Below are 20,881 nucleotides of genomic sequence, written 5' to 3'. Positions count from 1 at the left end.
GGATTTGTGGCTACCTTTTCACAATTTTCCCAACCAAATCCAGCTGCCCAGAAGACTGGTTGTTCTCTGGAGGTTTCCAGGAGGTGGATGAGAGACATGAAGACTCCTTCCTTCCCCTTCATGCTCATGAGATTTGTTCCAGAGACTGCCATGTGAGAGTTGCAAGAGCAGATATGATTGTGTAAAAGACAGGAACACAAAACCTTCTCCCACTCTTTGAATGCCACATCATCAAAATTAGGGTTTTGCCTTTACGTGGGGCACAAAAAAGAAAACAAACTTGCAAATTCTACCAAACTATTCATCTGGTTAGATTAAGAGTTCCCAAAATGTGAGTTGTGATGCCTTAGGGCAGTGGTTCCCAAACGTTTTAGCACCGGGACCCACTTTTAAAAATGCCATTCTATTGGGACCCACGACGCTTTATGAACCCCCCCACCCAAAAAAAGTGTCTTGCTTTACCAGCTGCTCAAGCCTTGGCTTTTATCTTCTTTGATGGGGGGGGGGCATGACACACCACCTTCTGGAGAGTCTGTTGAGCACATTCATTAGATTGGGACCATTCTGCTGGTACCACTGGACTGCTGCAGCCCTAAAGGCTGCTGCCTGATTTATAAATGCCAAAAAATGGTTGGCAACCTTCAGTCTCGAAAGACTCTGGTATAAGCCTACAGCACCCGGTATTCCCAGGCGGACTCCCATCCAAGTACTAACCAGGCCTGACCCTGCTTAGCTTCCAAGATCATGGTATAAGCCTACAGCACCCGGTATTCCCAGGCGGTCTCCCATCCAAGTACTAACCAGGCCTGACCCTGCTTAGCTTCCAAGATCATGGTATAAGCCTACAGCACCCGGTATTCCCAGGCGGTCTCCCATCCAAGTACTAACCAGGCCTGACTCTGCTTAGCTTCCAAGATCAGACAAGATCAGGGATGTGCAGGGTAACAGTTGCTACATAAAGGGTATAGCTATAATGGCAATTGGGCAGCAGCGCTTCCCCTCATGCAGCACCCCTGTTTAACCCTTAATAGTATCAGGCTGTTGCAGCAATTAGGCTATTGTCTGATTTATTAATGCCAAGGAGTGTAGGACCTAGTCTGCACTCCTCTGCCCTGAAAAGCCTCTATTCCACACTCCCGTCACCTTCCCCAATCCCCCCCCCACTGACTTCCCTAGGCGGGTGTGAACTCACCCTTTACAGCAGTGGTTTTCAACCTTTTTCATCTCACGGCACACTGACAAGGCATTAAAATGGTCAAGGCACCCCGCCAGGTTTTTGACAATTGACAAGGCACACCATGCTACCAGTGGGGGCTCACATCTCCCAATAGCCCTATTAATAAATGACCTTCCCCCAAATTCCTGTGGCACACCTGTGGACCACTCATGGTACACCAGTGTGCCACGGCACAGTGGTTGAAAATGGCTGCTCTAAGGGCACAATCCTAACGAGGTCTACTCAGTTCTATTTTGTTCAATGGGGCTTACTCTCAGGAAAGTGTGGTTAGGATTGCAGCCTAAAATGGTTTAAAGCAGGGGTCTCCAAACCCTGGCCCGGGGCAAGATGTGGCACGCTGCAAGCCTCTTTCCGGTCCACGGCCAACCTCTTGTCCCCTGAAAGCCTCTGGCCCACTCAGCTGAACATGACCAGAACTGTGCTCTGATTGTGTCCGGAGGGTGTTCAGGGGCCAGAGAGGTTGGCCCTATTAATAAATAACCTTCCACCAAATTCCTGTGGCACACCTGTGGACCACTCACGGCACACCAGTGTGCCATGGCACAGTGGTTGAAAATGGCTGCTTTACAGGCTGGGATCCTGTGCAGGGAGGTCAGTGTGCATCCTCACATCAGCCTCTACGGCTTACAAGGAGGTGCAAACGTGCCTTATGCCATATTTGTGTCACTCCTGGGGTGGCACAAAGGATTTGTGCCAGTCGATTTAGTGCTTTAGATTGCACTCTAAGGGCCCAATCCTATCCAATCTTCTAGTGCCTGTGCAGCCATGCAAATGGGGCATGCACTGCATCCTGTGGTGGGGAGGCAGTCACAGAGGCCTCCTCAAGGTATGAGAACATTTGTTCCGTTTCCTTGAGGCTGCATTGTGCCTACACCGGTGCTGGAAAATTGGATAGGATTGGTCCCGAAATCTGATATTGTTCTTCCATAAACACAATCATAAAACAATATAAGACCTTTAAGAAATTTGCATAGAATTAGATTACCTAACTAGCCCACCTAAATCAAACAAGCAGAAAAATCTTAGTCCAAGTATTTCATATGTAAGGCATAAATTTTTAATGAGAATGCAAATGCTATATTGGCTGAAATGTACATTGTGTTTCTGTTTCATGCTAGCTTCCACAAACATATGAGGCACAAGAGAGGCTCAAATATATTATCTACATTATGTCCACAACCAGAGCATGTTATTAGATACTGAGATAGAGAACTAGTACATAATACTTCTTGGTCACTTTTACCCCAAGATTGATAGTACACAGGAAATTTGCTCCGCATAAAGCTCATAAAATAACCAAACAACTTAGATTTGAATAATAGCACTGCATTACAATCTTAGGCTAAAACATGTTTGTTACTGGTTTTATGCCCTATCTTCAAAGTACAGGCTGAGTTTCTCTGAAAAGCTTGGGACCAGACATGTTTTGGGGTTTTGCATATTTTGGAACATTTGTGCAAATATAATGAGAAAGTCTAAACATGAAATTCATTTAGATTTCTTATATACCTTATACACATAGCCTGAAAGTATTTTTTGTACAATATTTTTCAACAATTCTGTGCACAAAACAAGTTTGTGTATATTGGTTGGCAACCTTCAGTCTCGAAAGACTATGGAGTAAGCCTAAAGCACCTGGTATTCCGAAGCAGTCTCCCATCCAAGTACTAACCAGGCCTGACCCTGCTTAGCTTCCGAGATCAGACGAGATCGGGAGATAGTGTTCAGTATATGGAGATGGCTGGCAACCTTCAGTCTTGAAAGACTATGGTATAAGCCTACAGCACCCGGTATTCCCAGGCGGTCTCCCATCCAAGTACTAACCAGGCCTGACCCTGCTTAGCTTCCAAGATCAGACGAGATCGGAAAGCAAGGGTTTCACCATCCCAGACACCCATGTAGACAATCTATGGCTGTTTGGCATCATCATCATTCCTGACTCTGAATTTTTTTGATAAGGGATACTCAGTCTGTACCACTGACTGAACTGAAGCATGTAAAAATAAACACAAGATATAACTGAAAATCCATTGAAAAGGCATACTACTCATAATCCATCTTGGCAGATCTAATAAAACCTGCACAACTTGGCAATCAATAAACATCCGGTTTATGATGTTATCTTGGGATAGCAAGAACAAGTGCTTGGGATAGAGCTGGGAAGGCCAGTAGCTGTTTGGCTTGGTGGGTCACAAGTTTTGCAAACCTTATCTAGAAGTTTCAAAGCTTGGACCATGGACAAACCAACATGCCCTACAGTCACAGAGATGTTGATGGATCTTGTACACTAACATAGCACAAGGATCTGGAGGTACTGTGGATAGATGCCTTTTTTTTTTTTTAACATGCATTACTTCATTTTCAAACACTTATTCTTCTGCACCCACAGATGCCACCTTCTTACAACAACCTGCAGTAGTTAACACTCTAAGGTAGTGATTTTCAACCTTTTCCATCTCATGGCACACTGACAAGGCACTAAAATGGTCAAGGCACCCCACCAGGTTTTTGACAATTGACAAGGCACACCATGCTGCCAGTGGGGGCTCACATCTCCCAATAGCCCTATTAATAAACGACCTTCACCCAAATTCCTGTGGCACCTGTGGACCACTCATGGTACACAGTGGTTGAAAATGGCTGCTCTAAGGGCACAATCCTAACCAGGTCTACTCAGTTCTATTTTGTTCAATGGGGCTTACTCTCAGGAAAGTGTGGTTAGGATTGCAGCCTAAAATGGTTTAAAGCAGGGGTCTGCAAATCCTGGCCCGGGGGCCAGATGCGGCCCACTGCAAGCCTCTTTTCGGCCCATGGACAACCTCTTGTCCTCTGAAAGCCTCTGGCCCACTCAGCTGAACATGACCAGAACTGTGCTCTGATTGTGTCCGGAGGGTGTTCTGAGGGCCAGAGAGGTTGAATGAATGAGCCCATTCATTCATTTATTCACTCATCTAAGTTCCATCTCTAATTTATTTATTTAAACCTTATATTTAAATTTTTTCCCGGCCTTCCACACCACGACAGATATTTGATGCAGCCCTCTGGCCAAAATGTTTGGAGACCCCTGGTTTACAGCAAAGGCAACTTAAAACAAACACAATTTAAAAGAGTAGGGCAATAGAAGGATAAAAGTGAAAAACAGCAGCAGTAAATTACAAATTAAAAAAAAACACACACACTGTCAGAATAGATAGTAATTTATTCTATAAACTAGTAAACTAAACTACAACTAATAAAATAAACCATAAGAGTTTATTCACTAAACTCTAAAGATTTCAGAATCTGGCCTCTTCGGGCGTCTTGGGAGAGGGAGATCCTACCAGTTTAATCAGAGATACACTGTAAGAGGATCGATTTGCAGTGAGGCACAATTTGTTTTGCTTGGGCAGGAGAGAGAGAAAGAAAGAAAAATCTGTAGCAGAATCAAAACTAGAAAAAGGAAAAGTAGAGGTGAAGAGGAAGCCAAACTCTTACAGAGCATAGCACATTGCCTTTTCAAAACAGTCAGAGGTCACTAGTTCCTTCCCTCATTGGTGTGGTAATTCAGCCCTCTCAGAAATGCTATTAGAAATGTAACTTTGTTTGTTCAGGAACAAAACGTGCCATGGAGCCAGAAATACAGATATAAGCAAATTGGGAACAAAGGAAATACATATCAAATTCATTTTCCTTTGGTGGGCGGATTTTTCTGGCTGCTCTGTTATTATTTTTTTTTAAAGCAGTTTAGAGTGCAATCCTAAGTGCTCCTTGGGTCTCTTGGCCAGCCCAGAGGGACGCAAGCATGCCATAAAATGCATTTGCACCTACTCTGGAGTCTGTTGGGCCAGCGCAAGGATGTGCACTGCCCATGGAAGCTGCATCCAACCTCTGCAGCACAGAAACTGGGTAAGCTTGCGCCGGCTGAGCTTGGCTGGCATGGAAGTCTGGAGGGGCGTGGGGAGGACAGGGAGAGAGCGGGTGGCAGGCAGACCTGGGGGTGGGCAGCGGGAGAGCAGAGGGTGGGGCCACGATCCGGCAGCACGATGCATCTCCAGGCTGCGGGGATCTGTGCCACCTAAAGAAGTGGCACAGATCCAAGTAGACCCATTGGGGCTGCTGCGACTCTCCCTGGGGTAAGGGGAAGTGATTCCCCTTGCCCCAGTCTGAGCTGCTTGCAGCCTGAAACTCAGGCTGGATATGGGGCAGGGCTGCCAACCTCCCTGCACAGTTGAAAGTCAAACCTTAACATTCCTTTTCTTAAAGAAATTGGCCTAAATTACCCAGAAATATTTATTTATATTTAAATTAATTTTTTGTCACTTTTTCAGCAGATGGTGCCGAGATTTATGATCAATTTTTTTAAAAAAAGTCACATAAAACCATAAAAAACCATAAAAAGTAAACCATAAAACCATAAAGTAAACCATAAAGTAAAAAGTAAACCATAAAACCATTAAAAAGTAATTATGAACAATAATTAACACGGCAAATTTTTTTTAAAAAATCCTACTTATAACAAAAAGGCTTACAGAGAAACCAGACAAAAATTATTATGCCATTATTAAATGTCTAATGGTCTAGTGGAGCCGGAAGGCAAAACACAAGAAGAGAAGAATTCCATAATCCAGGTGCCATCACAGAAAAGGGTGGAGCACAGAAAGAGTCTGTTTGAAAAAGCCAGTTAACAAAACTTTTACTATACAAGGATGCACACACCATCTCCAGTGATACCTCATCGCTTTTCTCCTTGAAGGTACAGCCTAGGTGCAGCAACAAAGAATAGAAAGAAGGGCAACCGCTTACCGTAGTTGTCTTTATCCGCCCGCCTGGTTGCGTACAGGTCCAGCCTGATTTATTGATTAGCAAATCACAGCCTTCTCCCTCTAAACATGGAAGCATTTCACACCACTGTTTTGTTTTTATAATGCGTGCTGCAGAAAACAAGAGAGAGAAAACAAAGATCACACAGAGATCAGCGTTTCAGCTACCTGTCCGCTCCTATGAGATGTTCTGATAAGCTTTCAACAACTCAAGTCAGCAAAATGCATAAACGGTTTTACAACACTCCACTTCAGAGCTGTTGAGAGAGCAGGAGATAAAACGGTCTGGGCGTCGTTCAAAAGAGCAGTCACCATTTCAAAGGGGAAGAAGGAAAGGATAGCGCAGCCAACATACAAGATCAGCCCCTTGGCAACAAGGTAGGAAGGACCACTGTGTGGTGGTGTCACCTCCTCCCAGACTGCCTTGGAAAACGCCAGCAAGGTCAAAGAACCGATGAGCAGATAGTGGCCCACGAGCATTGATTTCTCAAAGGTGTGTTTCTTTTTTCTCATGGGGTTTCCCTGCTGTGCTAGACTTGTTCGCTATGGCAATGGATCTTCCGGATCTTGCTCAGGTTGGTGCACCCATTTTGTTCTAAGGGGGGGGGGGGAATGAGATTTTTACAATCATTTACAATTGCACCCAAATTATTGCTTTGCAAATAACTGTGAAGAGAACATTTTTGCTGCTTCACAGACTGAATACTCTGAAGTACCCTTTACGTCTGTTGCTGTAGTTTTCTGTGCCACCGCATGGCCAATTTCAGAGCACGTATGGCCAAGATGGTGGTGGGGACTAAAGGAAGTGACAACAAAGCAGGCAATCCCTGAATTTATGGGCTTTTCTCTGCAATGGGTGTTTTTTTTCTCTTTCCCTCCCCATCTGTGATTCAAGATTATAACCATTAGAGAACTTGTGCGGTTATAACTCTGCAGTTGAAATACAACTGAGGGGATAAAGTTGCTGACTCTACAGAACAGTACAAACACAAAAGACATTCAAAATACGAAAGAAGTCAGTTTGTAGGTAGAGGTAAAAGTCAAAAAGGCTAAATAAGTATTACTGCAGCAAAAGAGTGTCCAAATCTCCTTTGCCTAAATACCCTAAATACACTTATTTATGTGTATTTATTTATACACTTATTTACACTATTTCAAATGTGCAGAGATGAAGCTTTTACAAAGTAACAATAACTTCATACAAAGTATTCAAACCACAACTTTGGTATTCTTTGGTATTCTTATGAATACATATTTGTACCTACCATAGAAGAAATGGCTCTGTAAAAATATAACTGATATATGAATTAATGTTTAAGGCAGTGGTTCACAAACTGTGAGCTGTGGCTCCCTGGGGAGCTGCAGAAACCAGCCAGGGGAACTGCAGAATCCTTGTGAGAAACCTACCACCTTACGCACTGTATAGGATTGTAGCCCTAATGGGGAGCCACGGCCAATGACCCAGTAGGCCAGTGTTATTCAAACTGTGAGGAACTCAAAGGGGAGTCGCGGGATGTCCACACAAGGCGGCTCACAACAATTAAAAATACAAAAATAGCAATTAAAAACAATAATTAAAACAGGCGCACATAATTAAAAATTTTAAGGAATTCTTGTTTGTGATAAAGAAACCCAACAAACCTAAGAAATCTTTTAGGAGGTCCGTCTTTCTGATCAAGGAGAAAAAAGCAGCTTATTTAGGAAGAGCTAAACACTGTCTCAATTACTTACAGTTAATCTATGCTAAGAGTCAGTAAAAGGGCATATTTACTGTGTTGTAACTTTGGTTTTCAATATACAGCAGTTCTTCCTGATTGGTAATTATAAAACAGAGGACTGGAACTGGTAGTTGATTTTTCAGTAGTGATGAACAATGTAAATTCCCTGATTGAGAGACCAAAATGAATGAATGGCTGAACTGCCCTGTTTCTACCAGATACCAAAACAGCTACTGTGAAAAAGATGGAGAGCTTCTTTTGCAAGTGGCCTAAATATGTCTGACCCTGAACCCAGCTGACAACACCTTCATTTATACAAGCTAGTCTTCTAGTTAAAAATACCAAGATCTCAAGCTGACTGCTACCTAGCTAATATAAATCCTTTACTGGAAGATATCATATGACTTTCTTTCTCTAGGATTTCAGGTGATCATCTGGGTTCTCAAACTCTTTAGCACTGGGACCCACTTTTTTAGAATGACAATATGTAAGGACCCACTGGAAGTGATGTCATTAACCTGGAAGTGATGTCATGGCTGGAAGTGACACCATCAATTTAGGGTGCAATCCTAACTCCTTATGTCAGTGCTTTCCAGCATTGACATAAGGACAATGCAGCTCTGAGGTAAGGGAACAAACATTCCCTTACTTGGAGGAGGCCTCTGTGAGTGACACCCAACTGCAGGATGCAGCACACGTCCCATTGGCACTGCCATGCCAGTGCAGGAAAGTACTGACATAAGGGGTTAGAATTGCGCCCTTAGACTTCAAACCAATGCTGTGATTAGCTATAGGTCCCAGTACACAGTGTGTTCATGCCGTGTATGCAAAATAGCTCAGAATTCAAACAATTCCAGCTTGGAAGTCAAAGTAGGATCCTCCTCCAACCACATAGCCCTCCCCCCTTTCCATTGTCCCATCTTTCCACTGATTCAGGGCAAAGCAATATGCCTCTCTCTCTCTCACTGGGAGCCTGCCCTGTCCAAAACTCTGTACTTTGTATTTTCAGCTCTGTATGTTAAATGGTAGCCATAAGAACAGCCCTGCTGGATTGGGCCATAGGCCCACTGAGTCCTGTATCTCACAGTGGCTTCCTATATCTCACAGTGGCCCACCAAATGCCCCAGGGAGCACACAAGACAACAAGAGACCTGCATCCTGGTGCCCTCCCTTGCATCTGGCATTCTGACGTAGCCCATTTCTAAAATCAGGAGGTTGGGGGGCGGAGCTAACTTTCAGCAAAGTTGCAGTGAACTTTGGGGGTTTCCGAAGAGACTGCGAAATAGATATGTTTTCATGTGCCTAAACAACTAAGGCACGCTTCGGTGCCAGGAAGACGGTACGAAGAGCTGAGAGCTTGAACGGGGGGGGGGGGTCCTTAGAAACAGGCAATTTCAAGGATTTCTCTCTGTTTTGCTCTGTGCTGAAGCATATCTATCCCAGGCGACATCTTTGAGAAGCTCGGAGAGCTGAAAACCCGTCCTCCCACGGCCTAGATACAACAACATTGCAGCGAAAAAAGCTATTAAGAGTGAGTGAACTTGACTCGTTAAAAAGTTTTACTGAGAACTGTAAGTAAGAAGTCTGGAGGAGGAGGAGATAATTCAAGATTATTCACGCTGGCCGTTAGCCACCCGGGGGGGAATAGGTGAATTGGTATTTCCCCTGCTGGAGTAAGTACAAGATTTTTTTTTTTTTAATGGTATGTACCGAAGGGAAATAAATAAGTAATCTTCAATGAAGGAAATAAAGTCTACCTTCATTTTCCCAGCAAAAAGCCTTTATTTAAGCCTGGACACTGCTGGTTTCGGTTTCTCAGCAAGAGGCTTGAATTTTTTTCCCCTTTTTTTGGTTATTTAAAGGCATACTAACCTAATTTGACTGTGGATTTGATTGATTTTTTTTGGATATAAAAATTTGGAAAGTAGCCCTGGATACAAAATTAGAAAGTAGCCCTGCAGGAAGTGGCTCGAGTTGGTGTTGATAAAAATGGTTTTTGAAAATCTAAAAGATGATCATGAAAGCCAGGCCTTGTTGGTTGACTTTCTGATGGATTTTAGAAGAGAAATGGAGCAACAAGTCAGAGAACTCTCTGAACAAATTGGGCAAATAAGCTCCTCCCTTGTAAACTCACGGGAACAGATTATAAACAATAGAGAAGAAAAAAGAATGGATCAGATGTCAGGTGAAGTTAAAGAAGTGGAGTATTTTGAAATGGGACACGAGATGGAAGAAGCAACTGTCATAATAACTGGGAATCTTAAGGAAGAAAAAAGACGAAATGTTCAGAGAGCAAGCTGTCTCAAGAAGAGGAAGAATTTATGGATTGAATTCAAGAATAACAGAATGAAAAAGAAGAAAGAAAAACAGAGGGGGGGACTTAAGAAGAAAAAGAAGAAAAAGAAGAAGTGGAAGAACCAGTAGGAGGACTAAGAGGGAACACCAATAAGATAGAGTACAAAGTAAACAATAAGAAGAAGGGCGAAATGGTTGAATAATAAATAGAATTTTTTTTTTTGAATATATTAAATTAAAATAGATGCAAATGTAAATTTGAAATATAAATATTGCGGAAATTAAGTGGTATTAAGATGAATATTTTATTAATTAGATTAAACTAAAGTGGATGAAAAGGGAATTTGGAATATAAGTATCATGAAAATTAAAGTGGTAAATATATGAAATAAATTAGATGGAACTGCAATTTTGGAATAAAAGTATTGTGTAAAATATAGTGGTATTAAGACAAATAAAAGGGTTATTTTATAAAAAAAGAAGGTAGATAAAATAAATTATAGATGTCAATTTATTTTGGAGAAACTATTAAACCTGTATTTTGGGTTAATAAATATGTGGTGGATAAGCGATGTATAATATTATTGTAATTGGAGATATTTGTTTTTAGATGTGATATTAGAAATTAAGAATCAGATAAGATATTGTATTTTAGAGGTTAGTTTAGTGGTAAGAAGAGTCTATAAGTAAAAAATTTGAAGCCTTTTTTGATTGGATAGTTATGGAAAATGATGTATAACATGTTATAAGAGATATTGAAGGAGGTAATACCATGGTAATCGGAGACTTCTTTTTTAGATGTCATATTAGAAATTAAGAATCAGATAAGAAAGATTTTATTTTAGAGACTAGTTTAGTGGTAAGAAGAGTGTATAAGTAAAAGTTTGAAGTGTTTTTTTATGAGGGGATAGATAAGGTTAGAGGAAAAATATGGAGTGTTAAAGTATTAACCAGTTGGGTTAAAGAATATGATAATTTTTGTATTGATTATTAATTTCGTTTGGATTAATGTTTGTTGTAATCGATGGCCACCACCCTCGTGTGTAACCTATGCAGTCCTAGCCCTAAGTCTATCCAATTTTCCTTACCTGTATCTGTAATAAATAAATAAAGCATTATACACTAAAATCAGGAGGTTGCACATACCCATCATGGCTTGTAACCTGTGATGGAGCTTTTCTCCAGAAATTTGTACAATCCCTTTTTAAAGGCATCCAGGCCAGACGCCATCACCACATCCTGTGGCAAGGAGTTCCACCAAGCCAAGCTTCGTGCTATGCTACCCACCTGAAATTGGCTCATGACCCACCTAGTGACCCACCGTTTGAGCTACACTGACCCACTGTTTGAGAAACAATGATCTAGGACAGGGGTCTCCAAACCCCAGCCCTGGGGCCAGATGCAGCCTGCAGCGAGCCTCTGTCCGGCCCGCGGTCAGCCTCTGATCCCCTGACAGCATCTGGCCCAGCTGACCAACACAACCAGAGTTGTGCTTGTGGGGTGGTGGAATGAGGGTCCATTTAAGTGTGTGCTTTAGTTCTTGGGCTCTGTTCGTGCCTGGAGAAGTCCTGGACATATGAGCCCATTCATTTATTCATTCATCCAAGTTCCATCTCTAATGTATTTATTTAAATTTTATATTTAATTTTTTTATTCTGGCCCTTGACCCGGTGCCAGATATTTGATGCGACCCTTCAGCTGAAAAGTTTAGAGACCCCTGCTCTAGGATCATCCCAAAGCACATTATCATACATAAAAAAAGACTCTGGACAAACTGTAAGGGCACAATCCTGGGGAAGGAAACCCTCGCGCCGGCCGAATGGTGTGGTGAAAGTGCTGTAAAGCACTTTTGTATCACTTGGAGAGGAGGGAGGCCGGCGTGAGCCCTGCTTGACCAGCACAAAAGTTACGCCAGGGTGGGGGGTCAGGGGGGCATGGGGAGGGCTGGAAGGAGTTGTTTCAAGGTGGGGGAGGGCAGGCAGTGGGCAGATGGGCAGTGGGCAAGGGGGACAGGGAGAGGATCTGGCAGACATGCTGGATCCTATTCCTGTTCCCAGATAGCCCGGTGCAGCTTGGATTTGCGCCACCTCTTTAGGTGGTGCAGATTCAAGTAGCTTCATTGGAGCTGCTGTCTGGGGTACAGGAATGCAATTTCCCTTGCCCCGAGCTGAGCCACTTTCAGCCTATCTGCTGGCCTGGGCAACAAGGTGAAAGCAAGAAAGAAGAATGTATAGTTGCCTTTCATTTAAAACACTGAGTCGAGGCCACAATGCTGATGTGACATTTTAAAACGATAAAGAGATTATTTCCCAAACTGTGGAAATCCTAGTTTGTTTGTTTAGGAAAAGAACAAATAAGAGTCAGGTAGCTTCAGGGTGCTTAGCTTTTGCTGTCTAACAAGGGGTGTTAATTGAATGCTTGCCTCTAGAGAGAAATCTTTGTCAGGACTCACAGTCCTCCCTCTCTGTTCCCTGTTGTTCTGCTCTGCTGTATTCAATTAGCGTACTGGAAGCAAAGTAAAATTTAAACTGATTTCTGGCATGCGACAAGAAACCACTACAGGGATCAGGTTTTTAGGATGTTTCACTTTGTGGCCAGGATGCTGAATATGCCAGAGAGCCAATGGGGGCAGGAGAACCAAATGCAGAGGTAGAAGGAAAAGGAAAAATACATAGTCATAAGAGGAAAAGAAAGGTTAAGTACTAAATATCACAAAGTGGGTGATTGAAGACTGCGTGCTTCTTAAATGCCACTGTCCGTCTGATATTTATCATTATTGCAGCTCTCTGGCCCTCGCTCCAGGCAGCTGCCCAGCGCCTGACATTCTTGTCCCAGGTATTAGGAATGGAGGGGAACACTGGCTCTAATCAGACACTAATGGCTCCAGAATCAGCAGTCCAATTACTTAGCCAGCCATCTCATTACTCTCTGTTAGTTTGAGGAGCAAGCTCCATTTATAAGCCCACTGCAAGTCTTATTCGTGACACTTCTCACTCCTTCTGTCCAGCTTTTTATTACTTATATCCTGCAGGCTCACCTCTTTCTCTGGAATCTCACCGGACATATGGTCCTGCTCTAAGTGGCAAACCTTATTCATGCTCCAGTTTATTCATTTATTCAATTTTTATCCTACCTTGCTTCCCAAAGGGCACCCAAGGCAGCTCACAATATATTAAAAATATATATACTGTACATTTTAAAAAAATACAATGATAATGTATATAAAAACTTATTAAGAAAATAAGAACAGCTCCACTGGATCAGGTCATAGGCCTATCTAGTCCAGCTTCCTATATCTCACAGCGGCCTACCAAATAGGTTTTAAAGTGGGTCTAAAAAGTGGGTGCTAAATGTGTGAGAACCACTGCCCTACTGGGTTCCAAAGGCTTTTTGAAATCAGGACATCTTCTAATGAGGGTGCTGCTCTCAACTCAAAACAGTAGTTGAACTGCTGAGAAGGCTCAATTTCTGGCCACCATCTCCCTAATCTCTCCCAATGACAGCACATCCAAAAGGGTGCTCTCAGATGACCAGCTATGGCAACCTTCAGACAGTCTTCAAGGGTAGCCCCATAAAGAGCACATTAAAGTAGTCTAATTTTGATATCACCGTGACATGGACCATCGTGGCCAGATCCGACTGTGGCAGGTACGGCCTAAGCTCACACATTAGCCAAAGCTGGGCAAAGACACCCTTGTTTAATGTTTAAATAAGTTGGGAGAGTAATCTCTCTCTCTCTCTCTCTCTCTCTCTCTCAGCAAAGAGAAAGAAACGGTAGAAAAATTTTAAATTAATAAATATTTATTTAAATAGATATTGGAGAAAATTAAAACATACCAACTGTATGCAAAACATACAGTGTAAACAACTGTATAAAATTTATATTTACATAGATATACATATTTTGATATTTAAATGACAAGCAGTCAAATGTGAACAAATAATATTTTCTTTTTCCTTTTCTTACTGCTTGGTTAATAAGTTGATTACTAAAATCCAAGTGCTGAACCAGCAGTTAAACACTGATGCACATGGGTACCCTGTGAATCCAAGAACTTCTCTGTCACTCATACGTTTTGTTAGACATGCATCCAACCCGATAGATACGCATAAGAAGTTTCTTGAGTGACAGCTAAAGTCTTGCACATTGCAGTGCTGGTTACAAAAGGGACTTAATTAAATGTGAAACACACAGTGCGGTTCTTGTGTGTGTTTTCTGATTGTCTGTCCTAAAAATACAACACATCTTTATATTTCACAGAACATAAACAAAATGCTGAATCATCTCAAACCATCGGTTCCCAAACTTACCCTGAGCCCTTAGTGCCGCAGGGATTCTTTCACAGTAGTGGTGTTATGGTGGTGCTGCCACCATAACCCCAAGACTGTGCAATATCACATGCAATCTTGGCATGGCCCAAGATGGCAGCACCTGGGAGAGCTGGCATCCCTGCTACAGCACCCTGGGGTGCCACAATGCAGTTTGGGAACCACTGCTTTAAATTATAATTATTCTTTATGAATATGTAAAGCAAATGAGAAAGAAAGGCAAGCGTGTTTACAAACTTATTTTTCTTTGCAAAAACAGTAATGATAACGGGTTTGTGACAGATTTCAAAACAAAAATAAATTAGAATTTTTTACTATGAAGTCTCTCATTTGTTTGTGCCTGATTTTACTAATTTATCAGGTTCAATACTTAAACATTCATGCCTTATTCCAAAATTAGTTACTAATCAGTTCTTTTCACTGCTTACCTTAGCAATGGTCATTTGATAGAACTCTGCTAAACCAAACTCCCTTTGCTGGCATTCTTAGGCCAAAAGTGCACAGTTTTGCAGACTGCTATAGCGAGCAAATAAATAAATAAAAGAGGGAACTGACTTTTGTATTGCTTTGCCAACTGGCTGCCCCTCTAGGCAGACCAAAGCAAGTGCATTGGTGACACTTGCTTATCTATCTTTCTTTGCCACTGAAATCAGACAACCCAAACAGGAAGAGTTGCAATTAGCAAAAGCAGTGGTGTAGCTACAGGGGGTGCAAAGCATTAAGGGCGCAATCGTAACCGGCAGTTATGCCGGTATAGGTGGCCCTGGAGGGTCGCAAATGTGCCGTAAAGCACGTTTGCGCCTCCTTAGGCGGGAGCTGCGTCAGTGCATACAGATGCGCCAACGCGCGGACGGAGGCAGAAGCCTCCGCTGCAGCTCCTGCGCCGCCGCTTGTGTCGGCGTGAGCGTGCCAACATAAGCAGCATAGGTAGGCGTGGGGAGGGGGCGTTACTGGGCAGGCCCGGGGGCGGGCGCATGGGGAGCCACGGGCGGGGCTGGGACCTGGCGGTTATGCCGGATCCCAACCCCTGTTCCTGGGGCGAGCGGAGAGGCTTCAAGTTGCTCCGCTCTCCTCGGACTTGCGCCACCTCCAGAGGAGGTGCAGGTCCGAGGAGACCCATAGGGGCGTGCAGCCCTTACCCAAGAGCTTCCCCTTGCCCATGGCTGAGCCACTGCTCGCTGCAATCCCACGTTGGATGCAGTGCAAGCCTCCTGACCTGCCTGCTCCAGCGCGGGTTAGGATTGCGCCCTAAGTCTTGCAGGGAGCCCCAATGCGGCATGCAAACAGCCCCCCCTTTGGAGTCATTCCAGGCTGCAAGAGCAAAATGGAGGTGTTTTGAAAATTGAAGAAAACTGGGAGAAGACCAAAATTCTCAACGGAGCATTGCCTCTGTTTTGTTCTTTTTGCCTGGAACGGCTCTGTAGGGGAGGGGCCGTCTGCAACACTTAGTGCTTTGCACCCTCTCTAGCTATGCCACTGAGCAAGAGAGTAAGCTGCATTATAAGTTCTTTTTTTCTGCTCTTCTTCCAATTTTCTTCATGTTATCATTTCACTCCATGTTAATGGAAAAGATCCTGTTATTTCACCCTGTGACCGCAGCGGCTCTACAAAGGAAGAATTGAGTGTGCTTAAAAGAAAAAAAAAATCAGCTATGGAAAATGAACCAAAGCTTCCAGTTCAAACATGTGGCTCCTAACTGCACTTGCTCGTGAACAAATATTTTAAGGTATAAAGTAGTACAGGTTGAGTATCCCTTGTTCAAAAATGCAAAATCCTCTAAAATCCAAAACTTTTTGAGCACTAACATGAAGTGGAAGATTCCACACCTGACCGCATATGATGGGTCTCAGTCAAAACATAGACACACAACAGTTTATTCAGCATCCCCAAGGGGAAAAAAAATACCCTCAAACTATGTGTATGAGGTGCATATGAAATATAAACTAATTTCATGTTTAGGCATGGGTTCCAACCCCAAGGTATTTCATTGTGTATGTGCAAATATCCCAACATCTGAAATCCAAAATACATTCTGGTCCCAAGCACTTTGGATAAGGGATACTCAACCTGTATTTGAATGTGTTGTTTTGTCCATGGAGAAAACCTTTAGAAATTACTACATTAACGAACACCGAGGCTAAGAGAAACCATTATGGTTCTATCTCACATAATAGTGCATAACAAATCAGATTTTGTGGTCATCCGGAAACTTATGCTTTAACTAAAGCACTTATTTCTGAAAGCCACAAACAATTCAAGCAATATATTATGGTTGTAATTACTTTAAAACAGGGAACTGAAATCAATAGCAATGTTTTGTGCAATGCCTCTAGGAAAGCACAAAAGGGCTACTCTCTTGCAAGAGGCTGTGAAGCAGTTTTTAAGCTGATTAGAGATAATTATATTATTGAGAGCTATTGCAGCATAATGCCCAAGGAGATGACATACAAAGTTACCAGTTCAGATCTCAACTGAGTCATAAACTCAGTAGGTCACCTTAAGTAAGCCACACTTCTCCTTGATTCAGCATCCATCCAACTGTCATATGTAGCTAATAATAAAGGAGAACTGGTTGAAGGCCAGGAAACAGAGAGTGGGTGTCAAGGGGCAATTTTCACAATGGAGAGAAGTGAAAAGCGGTGTGCCCCAAGGATCTGTCCTGGGACTGGTGCTTTTCAATCTCTTCATAAATGACCTGGAGACAGGGGTAAGCAGTGAGGTTGCAAAGTTTGCGGACGACACCAAACTTTTCCGAGTGGTGAAGACCAGAAGTGATTGTGAAGAGCTCCAGAAGGATCTCTCCAGACTGGCAGAATGGGCAGCAAAATGGCAGATGCACTTCAATGTCAGTAAGTGTAAAGTCATGCACATTGGGGCAAAAAATCAAAACTTTAGATATAGGCTGATGGGTTCTGAGCTGTCTGTGACAGATCAGGAGAGAGATCTTGGGGTGGTGGACAGGTCGATGAAAATGTCGACCCAATGTGTGGTGGCAGTGAAGAAGGCCAATTCTATGCTTGGGATCATTAGGAAGGGTATTGAGAACAAAATGGCTAATATTATAATGCTGTTGTACAAATCGATGGTAAGGCCACACCTGGAGTATTGTGTCCAGTTCTGGTCGCCGCATCTCAAAAAAGACATAGTGGAAATGGAAAAGGTGCAAAAGAGAGCGACTAAGATGATTACGGGGCTGGGGCACCTTCCTTATGAGGAAAGGCTACGGCGTTTGGGCATCTTCAGCCTAGAAAAGAGATGCCTGAGGGAGGACATGATTGAGACATACAAAATTATGCAGGGGATGGGCAGAGTGGATAGGGAGATGCTCTTTACACTCTCACTTAACACCAGAACCAGGGGACATCCACTAAAATTGAGTGTTGGGCGGGTTAGGACAGACAAAAGAAAATATTTCTTTACTCAGCGTGTGGTTGGTCTGTGGAACTCCTTGCCACAGGATGTGGTGATGGCGTCTGGCCTGGATGCCTTTAAAAGGGGATTGGACAAGTTTCTGGAGGAAAAATCTATTACAGGATACAAGCCATGATGTGTATGCGCAACCTCCTGATTTTAGAAATGGGTTATGTCAGAATGCCAGATGCAAGGGAGGGCACCAGGTCTCTTGTTATCTGGTGTGCTCCCTGGGGCATTTGGTGGGCCGCTGTGAGATACAGGAAGCTGGACTAGATGGGCCTATGGCCTGATCCAGTGGGGCTGTTCTTATGTTCTACTTTACGAGGGTGCTGAGATAATATGTGTGAAGCTCTTTGAATACTTAACTGAGATAGATCAACTTACATGGCACTTTACAGAATAAGCCATGCCAATGGGGTGTGCACCGCATCCTGAGGCGGGTGGGCACTGCCTGTAAATGGTTCCCAGTCCCAAGAGGGCTCACAGTCTTAAAAGCCACAGAAGCAACATCCAGGAGCAAACAGCCACTGAAAAAGATACTGTACTGGGGTGAAGAGGCACAGTTACTCTTCCCCTGTTAAATGTAAGAGCAGCAGCACTTGAACAAGTGCCTCTTTGCCCAGTTAGAAGGGGTATAAACTTACAGGTTTTTCTTGTATATTTTTCCACTGTACATATTTTACAGCATCCTAGAATTGTAGGGAATTGTAGGGAGTTCAGAGAACCCATTCCTTTGTGGAATCAACTCTCACTCACTCACTCCTGTTCATAACACAGCTTCAGGGCTGATGCATCCATGAATGACTAAGCTGCCCCAACAAATCAAGTGCAGCATTCACATTATACATAGCATAAGCAGAGCCAAGGAACACAGGCCTTCTTTACAACCATGGACCATCATCTATTTTATTCTCTCTGCTTCCTTCCAGATATACTGAGATAATCTAAAAGATCACCTTGGGTGGGGGTGAGGGGAGCAAAGTTCTTTTTAAGATGCAAAAGCCCTTTGAAACAAACCATAATCAATTAAAGGCTACTACTTTTGAGTCATTCTTGTCCCTTGCTTCCAGTTACCACTACTGAAAAGAATGCTGACAAAGCAAAATCGGCAGGCATTTAAACAGCAGGAATATACCAACTGCAGAAAATGCATCACTACCTTTCAGTAATCACTACTTTGAGAATACACATGAAATGTGCTTAAAGGAGCTTTTTTTCCTCTGCATCCAATCCCTGCTTTGTTGAAGCTCAAGGGATTGCACCACAATGAATTAATGTAATTAAACTATGTAGAAATTTTTCCAGCACAGGGATTATAAACACCCACCATAGTTCAAAACAGTGCATAATACTGTAGAAACTCAAAGGCCATAGATCAGAATCCCACCAATCTAAAGGGGATCAGATACTTCCATTTTCAGAGCCAGGTACCTTTTGGGATCTGAGGCAAAGGTGTTTACACCTCTAGAATGCCAGGATATTAGCGAAGATCTATATAATACTTACCTTTCTAGACAATATTTCATTCCAAGTGTCCAGTGTACATCCCACTTTTCACCCATTTGTATACTGATATACCACCCTTTAAACCTTAAGGAAGCTAACAAAAATTACAACAAAACAATGCTGAAAATTAAAACAAATCAAAATTAATTAAAATTAAAATTAAATGTCAGCAGCATGTAGACTCCTTTGAGCCTAACACAAGACGGTATAGAGGAGGAGGAGTCAACAGTGGATGAACAGACATGTCTCCAGGGGCTCCTGAGAATCTGTTTTCCCCCAAAAAACTGCAGGTCTGAAGAGGATCTGAAGATCTTTATCAGGAGAGATAAGATCTTTCCACAGTGCAGGTACCAGAGATTTTGAAAGCCTGACCAGAGGTGGGGGGGCTTTCTTCTCGGAAACCTAATCGTCAGGGACAGTACTGGTGCAGTGTCTGCAATCAAGCTGCTGACTCTGTGCTAAGATACCGTATGGAAGAAAAAGCATGAAGCGTAAAGTTTAAGTTGGAAATTTAAGATAAGTATGTGTTAATATTATCCCCGGCTTTGATTGACTGATTTGGCTAAAAGCTCTGGATACACTGAAGGCGTTAATGACAAACTTTTTAAGGATGTTGAAAGTGCTCTTTATCTTTGTAGTGGAATAAATCGGTCGTGGATTATAATTATAAATATAATTTGCTGTGTGGACTAAAATCCAGAATTATGTGTGGACATAATTTTTATTAGACTTGAAAGAGTTTTGTCTGCTTGAGACTGTTTCTTTCATTTTGTTTTTCTCCATTAATCACATTGTGACCTGTAAGAAAAATTCAAAAAATGTGGTGGAAGTAAGAAAAATAATACGCTGTGAACATCTTGTGGATTAGAGAGAAATTGCAAGATGGAGCCTGTTCCAGATATTTGGACTCAAATGATCCCCCAAAATTTGGAAAAATTGCTCACAATGAGAAGACAGCAGTTGAGTTGGTCCTTGCAGATTCAGGCCAGTTTAAAGACTCTCTCTCTCAACAGATAGATGTGTGCAAGGAGCAACTGGAAGATGTGAAGAAGACAGAAGATAAACAGAAGGAGAAAGCGGAAAAGATGATGGTGAAGGATGAAAACATCATCAGAAGAGTGGATACAGAAATTAGAAGAGTGGAATATCAACAGGATCTAGAGGGGACACTGACGGAGATTGAAATAGAGAAGACGGACAGAGGAACATGGGTGCACAAAATACAAAATCTGTTGGAACAAGAAGAAGAAAACACAACCCAGTTAATTGGAAGAATGAACATACCTTATACAAGAAAGCGTGGGCTTATTGGATTCTGTTATGGAGATAAATTATTAAAGATATCTCAGGAGAAAAAATGGAAAGAAAGAAAGAAAAAGAAACCTGAGAGTTAAAGAAAATTGGAGGATTTTATTTAGTTAATAACTGGTTTAAATTTACTTAAAAATAAATATATACGAAATTGATATATATGAATTAGAATGAATTAGAAAAAATAGCTGGAAATGTTAGCATGTGGATGAATTGTTTTATAGGTGGATATTATGTTAAAGAAAAAAATGTAATCAGATTGGAGAATTAGT

General features: G+C 42.4%; 1 protein-coding gene across 2 annotated transcripts in view; it reads right to left on the bottom strand.

Moving 5' to 3' along the window:
* Positions 1–20,881, bottom strand: part of TAFA5 (TAFA chemokine like family member 5) — a 297,491-nt gene that overhangs the window by 57,305 nt on the left and 219,305 nt on the right. For both annotated transcript variants that reach the window (XM_066634315.1, XM_066634316.1), the window contains exon 3: positions 6,020–6,147. In XM_066634315.1, the coding sequence (XP_066490412.1) occupies positions 6,020–6,147 (128 nt within the window). The remainder of the gene's footprint in view (positions 1–6,019; positions 6,148–20,881) is intronic.

The sequence above is a fragment of the Tiliqua scincoides genome, chromosome 7 (assembly GCF_035046505.1).
Source record: "Tiliqua scincoides isolate rTilSci1 chromosome 7, rTilSci1.hap2, whole genome shotgun sequence".
Classification (NCBI taxonomy): Eukaryota; Metazoa; Chordata; class Lepidosauria; order Squamata; family Scincidae; genus Tiliqua; species Tiliqua scincoides.
This window is presented reverse-complemented; position numbering and strand designations above follow the sequence as displayed.